This window comes from Pelophylax lessonae (genome assembly GCF_965119305.1).
Source record: "Pelophylax lessonae genome assembly, chromosome: 3".
NCBI classification, from domain to species: Eukaryota; Metazoa; Chordata; class Amphibia; order Anura; family Ranidae; genus Pelophylax; species Pelophylax lessonae.
Window position 1 is genome coordinate 314,851,818 of NC_138770.1, and position 12,583 is coordinate 314,864,400.

At 44.4% G+C, this 12,583-nt stretch overlaps 1 protein-coding gene across 1 annotated transcript in view; it reads right to left on the reverse strand.

Moving 5' to 3' along the window:
* ABCC5 (ATP binding cassette subfamily C member 5) overlaps positions 1-12,583 on the reverse strand; it is a 273,035-nt gene that overhangs the window by 19,775 nt on the left and 240,677 nt on the right. The window contains exons 28-29 of the mRNA XM_082249426.1: positions 10,953-11,066; positions 7,380-7,544 (exon numbers count right to left, since the gene is read on the reverse strand). Of these exons, the coding sequence (XP_082105552.1) occupies positions 7,380-7,544; positions 10,953-11,066 (279 nt within the window). The remainder of the gene's footprint in view (positions 1-7,379; positions 7,545-10,952; positions 11,067-12,583) is intronic.

Genomic DNA, 12,583 nt, shown 5'->3' on the forward strand with positions numbered 1-12,583 from the left:
GGGGAGGTGGAAATGTCATCCTCATCATCCGAGGAGACCGGGCGCGAGGTAACAGACCCAGCAGGGAGGCCCACCTCAGGCCTACGCCTGCGGCGCTGGAGCCAGACTCAGACTCCGAGACATCAGAAGAGGCAGGGGTAGGTGGAGAAATGTTTTAGCGCACCTACCACCACCCCCCAAGCCCAAATGCGTCCCGAACTGCCGAAAAGGAATAGACGGACAGTGGAGATCCGGAAGGCCCTGTGGCTTCCGTGAGGGGGTCAGGTGGGAAAAAATGGCCCGCAGGGTCCATACTGAACCTGAGGAACCCGCCAGCAACTTTAAAAAAAAAAAAAAAAAAAAAAAAAAAAAATGGATTTTTGTAAAATCTTACCGTAAAATCCTTTTCTCTTAGCTCATTGACAGACGTAGTCCTCGGTGATTCAACACCCTCGGGTTATGCTGCCCTCTACAGGAGTAGGACTAGACAGGAAAGAAAACGTTCTGGCCACACCCTAGGGGCAGTCCCAGAGGGTATATCCTCTCACTTCCTGCTCTAGCAAATCAGTTATGTCACAAAGCAGTGTTTAGAGAATTTAACCCAACCCAACTTAAAAACAGAGGGGCGGGTACTACGTCTGTCAATGAGCTAAGAGAAAAGGATTTTACGGTAAGATTTTACAAAAATCCATTTTTCTCTATCGCTCATTGACAGACGTAGTCCTCGGTGATTCAACACCCTCAGGACGTCCCAAAGCAGTACCACAAATGAGGGGTGGGAAAAATGGAAATCAAATCCAATCTAGAAGGCCCAACCGGTGCCAACTAGAAGTTTACCATGCTCATCCTCAGTGATGAGACTCAACAGAAATTTTTCAACAGAAAAAAACCCTCGAGGTAGACCACCGGTCTCCTCAAATTGCGGCCTGCAAAACCTTGCGGCCAAATGAGGCATCCGCCGATGCCATCACATCAATCTTATAAAATTTTGTAAAGGTATGTACCGACGACCAGGTGGTCGCCTTACATACCTGGACCACTGACGCCTGATGGCGATAGGCCCAGGAAGTACTGAGCGCTCGAGTGAAGTGCGCCCTAACAGGAAACGGAGGATTCCGACCCTTAATAGAATAAGCCTGTACCACCGTCTGACTGATCCATCTAGATATGGTCGTGGCAGACACAGGCAATCCCCTTCAAGGGCTATCCGTGATCACAAAAGTGAGTCCGTCTTACGAAAACCACTTTAGGAAGGAAGGATGGATTCGGAAGAAGAACCACCTTATCCCTATGAACCACCAGATCTGGGGAACGACAGGATAATGCGGCCAGTTCTGACACCCTGTGTACAGAAGTAATGGCCACCAAGAAGGCCACCTTCTGGGATAATGTAAGCAAGGGAATCTCCCTGATATCTTCAAAGAGAAGTTTCTGAAGAACCGACCACACTAAATTAAGATCCCAGGCGGTAAGGGTGCGCGCACTGGCGGAGCCAGCTGTCGCACCCCCTGGATGAAATTCCGCACCAAGGAATGATTAGCCAAAGGTTTCTAAAAAGAAGATTGCTAACGCCGAAAACCTGACCCTTAATCGTGCTCAAGGATAGTTTCTGCTCAACCCCTTGTTGCAGACAGACCAAGATTCGGATCACCGAATAGGTATGTGGGGGAAATCCAAGAGATTCACACCACGCAATATAAGACTTCCATGTGCTGGAAGTCGCTTTCCTTGCTTTAACTGGAAGTAGGAATAACTGAAGCTGACACTCCCTTGTCCTTCAGTACCTGGGTCTCAATGGCCAGGCCATTAAGCCAGCGACTGTAAAGCAAGATGGAAGATCGGTCCCTGAGACCGCAAATCCTCCCTGAGAGGAAGTCTCCAAGGAGCGTCCGCGACTAGCCTCACCAAGTCGGCGTACCAGGCTCGACGAGGTCAGTCCGGAATTTCCAAAATAACTGGAATTCCCTCCACCTCTATCCTGCGAAGAAGTTCCCGCAGCAACTTGAGAGGATGGAAGGCATGCCGTAGCGGATACTGCCCCCACGGGAGGATTAGCGTTTCTGCTGCGTCCACTAGAGGATCGCGGTGCAAGCTACAAACCTCCGCACCTTCCTGTTGAGCCAAGGTGCCAACAGATCCACATCCGGGATGTCCCAATGAAGGGACAGCTAGTGAAAAACCTCTGGATGAAGAGGCCATATGCGATTGGATTCGAATCGGGCTGCTCTAGAGCTGCTCGATCCAGTAAATCAGACAAAATCTGATCGCTCTCAGTTCCGATACCCTATTGGTAATCTGGATACTATCGGAAGAAATGACTTCCCCTGGTTGAGCATCGGAGACTTCCTGGTCCGCTCGCTCAACCGGATCCGATTGTCCAGGGAATCGGAATTCTGATTCCATTAAAAAACAATCTCCTTCAGGAGAATTCGGGTATGAGACTGGGTATACGGTACTGCCTCTAAGAAGGCCACCATCAGTTCCAGCCAATTGACGGACAGCAACATCCGAATCGTTGACTGAACCTTCTGGAGTTTCTCCGCAAGGAGAAACTCTTGCCCAGGATGTATCCAACCTTAGGCCCAGATAGTTTAGTCTCCTGGTGGGAACCAGGGATGATCTTTGGGAAAGCGAAAAAACGCTGATGTCCTGCGATGATGGGGATATAAAGATAGGCCGCCTAAATGTCTATGGACGCCAGGAAATCCCCCTGATGCAGGGAGGCCACCACTGTACGGATGGACTCTATTTCTTCCCAAGTTCAGATTTGGACGCACCTTGCCCTCTTTCCTGGGCATTGTGAATAGGTTCGAATAGAACCCCTGAAACCGTTCAATGTTAGAAGGGAAGAATCGCACCGGTGGAAGTGATCGAAACTCGATCCTGTGTCCTCCAGAAACTGGTGAAGACAACCCCCCCACCCCAGAGATGGGTAGGGGCGCATCAGGCTATATTCTTCAGGCTTGGCTGAGCCGGACTCTTTGTTTAGCCGACCAGCGCCCTTTGAAACCCCTCTAAAGGGGCTTTGGAGGGTTTCGCCTTATCGCCGGCCCTCGCGGAACGAACAACTCTTATGAGCAGAAAAGGAAGGTCCTCGTTCGTTACGAGGTCCTTCTATCCTAACAGTCTGTGGCAAGACAGCAGGTGGTACCGTCTATCCTATAAAGAGGAATTCCACAAACGGATAGCACCTAGCCATGCGTTTGGAAATAACAGGAGTTTGTTTCAAAACGACCCCATTTGGGTAAAGAAAAATCCTTCGCCCTTTTGGTAGGCTAACAAGTACCAAAAAAGGAATCTCAGTCTCAGCTACCTCTGCCGGTGTAACCTCAAGACTAAAGGTTTCCCGGACGGACACAACTAGTGCATCCACCACTCTTGTGCTATGGCGGAGGCAGAAACGTGCTCACTGCTGAGGAGATATTACCTGAGACAACAGCCCCCTAGGAGGGACCTGCAACTGCATTGTATCTTTAGAATCTGATAAACAATAGGGGTAGGCGGAGGTCGCTACTTGACCCCCGTCCCTGACAGGCCACCTCCACCCGGGATACCAAAGACTCCAAAACTGCCGATAATGCATTAAAAACAAGTGGGGTACTGGAGGGTCCTGCGGCCACTTTGAGGGGATCAGGTGGGGATACCTATGCGGCAGGGTCAATGATTATACAAGACACTTGCCAGCGACAAAAAATGACAAAGTAAAAAACGTTTTTTTTTTTTTGTGTCCCCCAGTCGCAACAGCGCCCCTCAGTGTTACCTGCCTTTTTGGACCCAACAGAGAGAGAGAGAGAGAGAGAGAGACCCCAAGGCTCATCCCTGATGCATAGAAGTTTTCATCAGCTTGCTCGGTGCTGTCCTGTTACAGACAGGAAGTCTTTGGCCCCATTTCCTGGGTAAAGGAGGCGGCTCCGCCCCTTAACACGCCTGCCGGCGCCTCCCCCTGGCTCCACGAGGTGTTTGAGTCACCTCAAACATGGCCGCCCCCATGCTGGAGACACGAGGCTACACCAAAATGGCGGCCTCGTGCGATCTACCAGACAATGGCGGCGGCCTGCACAGAATAGCGGCATGTCTGCAGAAGGATCTCGGCCTCACAACCCTTCACCCTCATGGTGGTCAGCGGTACCGGACCCTGGCGGGCCGTATGCGGTCCGTGGCCGTCGGGAGGCATCTGCTAGCTGGAGGAATGATCTGGGATGCAGTATACATGTATAGACATCGCCCTGTGGTTACTGACAGGTAGGATACCTTATACTATCACAGTAAAGTTCTAGTACTGCCACTGACTACAATCATTTTCACATCTTTACAATGAGATTGTCAGCTCCCAAACCAAGCCTCCTGGCTTCTTGTACACAAAAATCACACTCAATTAGGGGGATCTGTGACATGTTATAGGATAGAGGGGAACCCATCCTTACCATTACAGAGAGGGGCCCGCGTTCACCACAAGACCCGTCAGGGGGAAAGGGGGAACATACTACTCACCATACCGGAACCAGGCGGGCGCCAACTCCTGACAGTACCCCTCTCCACCGAGGTAGGAGGGCTGTTGACCAATACGGACGCCGTGACTCATGGTCTTTGGCGTTTCAGCGAGACGTTTAACTCGCAGGGTCAGTCCCCGTCCAGTGGGACTATGTCGCGGCCGACCCAGCGCGGAGCTATGGCCTGCACGCGCTCGTAGGCTGAACTGGGGTGACCACTGGATCTCAACATCCAGCCCGTCGCCCAGTTCCAGCTTTCTTGCTTGAAGATCTCACAGGAACACTGGAGAAAAAAGCTGTCTAAAAAATCTTTTCTAAGAAAAAAATCCTGCCAGGACCGAAGATCCCAGCAAGGTATCTAGGTCCTTACTCCTAACTAGACAGAAAAAAACTGATTTTCTAGAGCAGGAAGTGAGAGGATATACCCTCTGGGACTGCCCCTAGGGTGTGGCCAGAACATTTTCTTTCCTGTCTAGTCCTACTCCTGTAGAGGGCAGCATAACCCGAGGGTGTTGAATCACCGAGGACTACGTCTGTCAATGAGCGATAGAGAAAAATTATTTAATTTTTTTTAAACGGCCCCACAGCGCTACAGCACACCCCGGAGGTCAGGCACGCGCTAACGGACCCCCACAGAGAGGGAGAGACCACCCTCAAGACTCACTGTCCTTCAGGCACTCTCACCGGCCTTCACTGCAAAAAAAATCTCCAGCAAAATGGCAGAAAATGGGTGTACCAAGATGTGGGGGTCCAGTCTGTCGCCCAGCCCGGCATAATTGCTTGAAGATCTCACAGGAAAAAAAAAGTTCCGGAGAAAAAAAGGCTAGCGAAAAAAATTCTACATAAAAAAATACTTTATATGCCAGGACCAGAGATCCCAGCAAGGAACTAGGTCCTTACTCCTGACTAGGCAGATTAAAACTAACATCCTATGCAGGAAGAGAGATGGTGTAACCTCCAGGACCGCCCATAGGCGTAGACAGAACTTTTTCCTGCCTAGTGTCCTACTCCTGTAGGGGGCATTTTAACCCTACTGATATGAATCAGAGAACTGTGTCCGTCAATGAACGATAGAGAAATAAAAATGTATTGTGTAAAGAAAAACACAAATTCAGAAAAAAATATAAGAAAGCCAAGACGCTAGGTCTCAGCAGGAAAGATCTAAAGCTCTGCTCCTGTCGCTAGGCAGCTTCAAACTGAAGTAATATCAGATTGGGTTCTGGTAATGGTTGAGGTCCCCTAGTGGCGTGCTGAGGTACAAAAGTTTTTTTGTATTAACCTGATAATCAATTATCTGCCTAGCCTGCTCCTGCAGAGTGCGCCATTACCCATTAGTGATGGCTAATATCATCGGGCGGCGACTATCAGAGGACATAAGAGAAATCAGATTTTATAATTTGTGAATAGTTTCATATTTTTTAATAAATGTGATTTTTGTACTATTAGTCCCATTAATGCCAATGAGTCTCTATAGGTAATCCGCTGCTATGTTCAGATTCTTAATCTTTACACAATCTTTTGTTTTTTTGCACTTCCAGAACATATACACGATTCACAAGTGGCCAGTGGAGACTCAAGGAACAATATATAGGGGGGGGGGGGGGGGGCAACGACACACGAGATTACAGTCAAAACTGGGGAGGGGGTCACTTTGAATTTTCACCACTACATTATAACACTGAAAAATTTTTATATATATATATATATATATATATATATATATATATATATATATATATAAAAATAAATAAAAGGTTACAAAATATGTGAGTAACGCAGTATGCAATTTTACCTTTTTATTGTGCTAACCTAATACTTAAAAGACAAGCTTTCAAGAGTTTTCCTTTCTTCCTCAGGCATTGCTTTAGACCTGAGAAAGAGTAAAACTCTCAATAGCTTTTCTTTATAATTTAAAGCAATTTCAGCAAACAGTTTACGCAGTAATGGTGTCAGTTTATGCAGTAATAGCCCCTAGCATTGCTGCCAGTTTACGCAGTAATAGCCCCTAGTATTGGATCCCCTTCTGTTTTTTTTTGTTATTGAATTGTTAATAATAAAACCTGGAAGCTGATTGGTTTCTATTCACAGCTACACCAGATTTTGCACCCTCCAATTTTAGTAAATCAATCCCTATATGTGCTAAAAATAGCCAGTGAATATGGTCACCCCCAGGGTTTAATATACTGCAAAGCATTTCTAAATTAGAGATACTAATTTGTTTGGGGTAAGGTCACTTTTATTGCTGTCACAAGGAATGTAAACATCCCTTGTGACAGTAAGAGGCAGTGACAGGTACTCTTTATGGGGGGATCTGGGGTGTAAAAGACCCTAAATCCTTCCTTTGCACTTAAAAGCATTCAAAACGCCAAAATCAGCGTTTTTGAATACGGTCTTTTTTTTTTAAAAAATCTGCGCCATTGGCAGCCGAGTAAGCCGGAAGTGACCTTGTCATAACAGGCGAGAAGCTGCTGAGCCGCATCGGTTGTTACCACAAGAAAGCCGACCGCCGGCTATAAAAAACTGTACCGGTGTGATGCCTCTAGCTCCAGGCATCACCCTGGTACAACCGCTTCTTCAAACAGATTTAAAAGGTACACCAGTTTGCGGGAAGTGGTTAAAGGATCTCCGTGATTATGGACTACACATCACCATGACTTAACGAGGAAATGTACAAAGCAGAAATGTTGGGGGTATCTCTTATTCAGGAGAACAGACAAATTTGATTTAATGGTAATAGGTCACAAAAAAAAAAAGAAAACGCTCTAATGGAATGAATAATTTCAACTGACTCGAGTGCTGTTTAATAGATCTAGGAGAAACCTGGCCTAAATCTATCAGGATATGGCTTTTTTCGTCAGAGTTTAATTACAAAGTTGCTTTGTATTAGCATCACATATGTTGTATACTCACTTGTCCCTGTGTTAGCACCATTATACGGTCAGACCCAAGTACAGTGTTGAGTCGGTGAGCAATAGTCAACATTGTGCAGTCTGAAAAGGCCTCTCTAATAGTTTCCTGGATCAAAAGGTCAGTCTCTGGGTCCATAGCAGCTGTGGCTTCATCAAGAATTAGAATCTTAAAAAAAAAAATACACACAAACAAACATATGTTATTTCATAATAATTAAAAAAAAAATACAACAGCAGTCATATTGTCCTTCTGAACAGCACTTTCTCTACCCAATATAACTTTTGAAGGTAATTCTCTGCACCAGAACTTAAAGCTAAAGTTTATGTATGCATATTTTACATATGTTACATTGGCCTAGCTTGGACCAATGTAAGTATGCATTTGCCAAACCTGGGCAATTGCCATGAAATCAATGTAGTAGACATCACATTCACGCTTTTTGATGTGGAACCTCTACTCAAATAATTAACCACTTCTATACATGGCACTTTTACACCCCTTCCTGCTCAGGCCAATTTTCAGCGCAATCACACTTTGAATGACCATTGTGCAAACATGCAACACTGTACCTATAAGAAATTTTTGCACACAAATAGTTTTCTTTTAGATGTATTTAATCACCACTAGGTTTTTTGTTTTTTCCTAAATAAATGAAAAAAAAAAAAAAAGACAGAAAATGGAAAGAATACTTTTTTTCGTATTCCTTATAACATTTAGCAAATCTTTCTTCATAAATGTAGCTCAAAATGTATTCTGCTACATTGGGTAAAACTAACCCAAATAATTGTTTATTATCTAGTTGTTAGGAAACTATGGTATTTATTGAGACCAGAAAACTCCAGGACAGTACAAATATCCCAAAAATGACCCTTTTTTGGAAATCAGAAAGTCCAGGGTATTTAGTAAGAGTCATCGCAAGTTTTTTGAAGTTGTAATTTTTTGTTATAATTATTTGGAAAATGAAAACCGCCACACCAGTTATGATGATTACACAATTTTTTTTCAAACACACTGTGACCAGAGCAATATAGTGTTACCATAGTAACACTACAATTTTTTTTTTTTTTACACATTAGGATTGCATAGATCAATGAATTTCATTGGTATAAGTAACGCTTTTTACTGAATGAAACGGGTTCAGTGTCTTTTGCTGTGATTGGTCAAAGCTAACAGATGGGCTGTTATTGGCCCTGTCTGTACCATGTGATCACTGTGACCAATCACAGCTAGCAACACAATTGTATACAATACAATGGATGGCATTGAAAGTAAGCCATCCATTGTTAACAATTGTCATGTGATCTGCTGTGACTGGTCATAACACTGGCAGCGGGCCAGTGCAGTGATCAGTCATCGGCTATGTCCAGTGGACACAGCCGGTGAAAGATCTCACAGCTGCGCAGCCCCATGGCCACACGAGAGGAGCGTTCTGGCAGGACGTTACATGACACCCTCCCAGAACAGTGCTCCTGCCCGGCTGTCATAGTATAGGCCAGGCAAGAAGGTGTTAAACCAAGACAGGATTACAATTCTGTGTTCCGTTGATTCTACTGTGTACTTTAACCTCTATAACATAATATGTTTTGCCTTTGCATCCCCAATGTTTTTGCAGATTGAGGATACAGCTTTGTTTGTGACAATGCTGCGACTAAAAAAGGTTTCATGCTCTGCGAACATAGAGAGGTTGCTTCAAGGAGATGGGTAAACAGGGAGAACATCAGTAGGGAGACAAAGCTGACTCAATGATCAGGGGTGCAAGAAGCTGTTGAGCAGAGATGGCACTGTCTTCCGGAGTATGCCTTTTTTTAATCACAAAAGTTCCTGTATAAAATCCCAAATCATTTTTGGCAAAGATATGTCAACGGTTTTCAAATGTCTGGACTAGGGCTGCACGATATTGGGAAAAAAATTACATTGCAATATTTTTTTCCCAACTATATATATTGCGATATTGAGGCATGCGGAACGTGCAGCCTTCTGACCATACAGGGTTAATGTTAATGTAGGGCTTCGGATTACTTGCTTGTCTGCAGACTCAGCAAGTGAACTGAAGAATCAATACAACAACCCCTGTGTAGTGTGTACCATAAACCTAAAACTAACCCACAGAGCTGACATTCCAATAAAGACATTCTAATAATATTCCAGTCATAAAAAATATTTGATATTGTTTATTTATTTATTTTTAAATCCTGTTTGTAAATGTGTCCAAAGGGATAAATAATTACCCTTTGTCTGTCCTCGCTGTCTGTGCCTTAGCACTGCTGCTGCATGATTATTGCTTGTTTTAATGATGGTGAATGATTATTTTACTGTACTTGGTTAAACGATTCTTTCAGTGTGTTCGCTTCTTCTAACCGAGTCTTTCACTCAGTAACTGCTCTGGAGTGAGGACTTTCCAGCATGTCAGTGGCTGGGAGCGTCTGATTGGTTGCAGGGCGAAGCTAGGTTCTCACTCTAGGATCAGATTACCGGACCTGTCTCTCCTATTCAGTGACTCGCAAATTAACTGTTTCATACTGTTTCATGTTTCATCCTGTGTCAATAAAATTATTTACATCTGCTTCACAATGACACTTTTCTCTTTTCTGCATATGAACAAATTCCATGATTTTCCCAAAACTTTGTGGGGTGCAGTCATTTTCCAAAACTTTCCCAGGCCTGGAAAGTGCCATGTCAAAATCCCATGACTTTTCCAGGAATTTCATGACCGTACGAACCCTGTTGAGTACTAAAATGATCAAAGGGTGCATACAGCTTATGTGTAAAGGAAACAGACCAGATCTGGCATTCAGTTGAGAAGTGTGTGGTTTCTGTGGTATTTAGTCAGAGGGTTGTGTAGTAAAGTGGGTTAGAAGCTGAGTGTTAGAAGGCCAGTAGGTGGCTAGGGGGGCAATAAAGAAGCAGTGTGGGATTGTAAGAAGGCAACCGGAGTGCAAAGGTCTTCGCAAAAGGCATGCAAAGTTCCCCCCTTAAGCTATGATAAAGGTAATTTGTCTAATGTATGCACAATGTTTTGGGTATCTTCCCAAGTACAGTGTATTTGTCACTATGTGCTGCCAAATGTAGTCACTACAGTAAGGCTCAGATCACATATATGCGGTTCGGGAAACGCACAGGATTAGCGTTTTCCATACCGAACTGAAATCGTGTTCATGCGATCTGATGTCGGTATCAATTTTAATTTAACAACAACCCAAAACAGTGCGATTGCCAGAATCGTATCGCGTAGGTGTGAAAACCCATGCGACCCTATTTCGGTGCAGCAAAAAATAATAAAATGCCTGCACAATTTTCATGCAGTGCGATTTGAACCATACAAAATGTATGGTCTCAAATCACACTGCAAAGAATCGCAAGTGATTTGAATAGAAATTTGGTGCGATTCTTGTCCAAATCACATATGGTTTCCTGCACCCCTCCAGTGTGAACCATGCTGAATGTGCAAGATCTCACAGCCAAATTTCTGATCTAATATGGTAGGAAATTCAATGCAAATAAAAAGTAATTTTATTAATTTTCTTTTATATTAACCATAGGATATTAATTCCATATAAATCAGGGTACACGTACCTTACATCGCCTTAACAAAGCCCGTGCAATGCACAGCAACTGCCGCTCTCCTACTGAAAAGTTCTCCCCATTCTCCAAAACCTCAGTTTCAAGTTTAAGAGGTAGCTGACTCACCTAATAAAGAAAAATAAAGCAAAGAAAAATTATGTGTATGTATGTACATATATACACATACAGGGCATTCATAAAGTATTCAGACCCCCTTCATTTTTTTTGTTTTTTTGTAGCCTGATACTACAGGAGTTTAAATAAATTTTCCTCTCAATCTACACTCAATACCCCATCATAATGACAAAGTGAAAAAACTGGATTTTTGTCTTACTGTAAAACCCTTTTGTCTGAGGTTCATTGGCAGACACAGCTCCATATCTTCTTGACCCTTGGGTTTATGCTGCCCCCTACAGGAGTAGGACATTATGCGGAAAAAAGTTAGACTACGCCCATAGGGCAGTCCCAGAGGGTAAACTCCCACTTCCTGCTATAGATCTTCAGTTTTGTAACAAGCAGTGTCAGAATAACATATAACCTAGTTTTGTAACAAGCAGTGTCAGAATAACATATAACCCAACTCAATAGAGGGGTGGGTGCTGTTTCCGTCAATTAACTTCCAAGAAAAGGATTTTACAGTAAGACAAAAATCCAAATTTTTCTCTTTTGTTAATTGACGGACACAGCTCCATATATTCTTGACACTTGGGACATCCCAAAGCAGTGTCAACATGAGGGGTGGGAAGAACGCAGCAATAAACCTACTTCCCAAAGGCAAAACGTAACCAAAACCGGAGCTTAACCAGGAACAACTGGAGCTCAACTGACAAAAAATACACCCTCAAAGAGCACTAATCCTCACCAACAGAGGCCTGCAAAACCTTGCGGTCAAAGGCATCATCCGCAGATGCCAACACATCCACCTTATAGGATTTTGTCAAAGTGTGCACGGACGACCAAGTGGCTGCCTTGCAAACTTGCACCACTGATGCCTGGTGACGGAATGCCCAAGAGGCACTAAGCACCCTCGTAGAATGCGCCTTAACAGGGAAAGGAGCATCCTGACCCTTAATGGAATAGGCCTGCACAATGTCCGCCTGATCCATCTGGAAATGGTCGTAGCAGACGCAGCCAGCCCCTTACGGGGTCCATCCATAAGGACAAACAGGGAATACGATTTTCAGAACAACTCAGTCGCTAGCCAGGTAAACTCCGATTGCCCAAACCAAATCCAAAGAATGTAAGGCAATCTCTTTTGGGTGCTCAGGCTTAGGGCACAAGAAAGGCAACATAATATCTTCATTTAAATGGAAACCAGAGACGACCTTAGGAAGTAATAAATTGCAGGGATGAAGCACCACTGTCTCTGTGAACCACCAGGTAAGGTGAACGACAAGACAATGTAGCCAACTCCAAAACCCTGTATGCAGAAAAAATAGCCACCAAGAAGGCTACTTTCTGTGACAAAGTAAACAGAGGAATCTCAAGAATATTTTCAAAAGGCGGTTTCTGAAGATCCGACAGCACCAAACTGAGGTACCACGGAGGCAACGGAGACCTCACTAGGGGAGCCAGGTTGTGGACCCCTTAAAAGTGTGAACCAAGGAATTCATGGCCAACGGATATTGAAAGAATATCCCCAG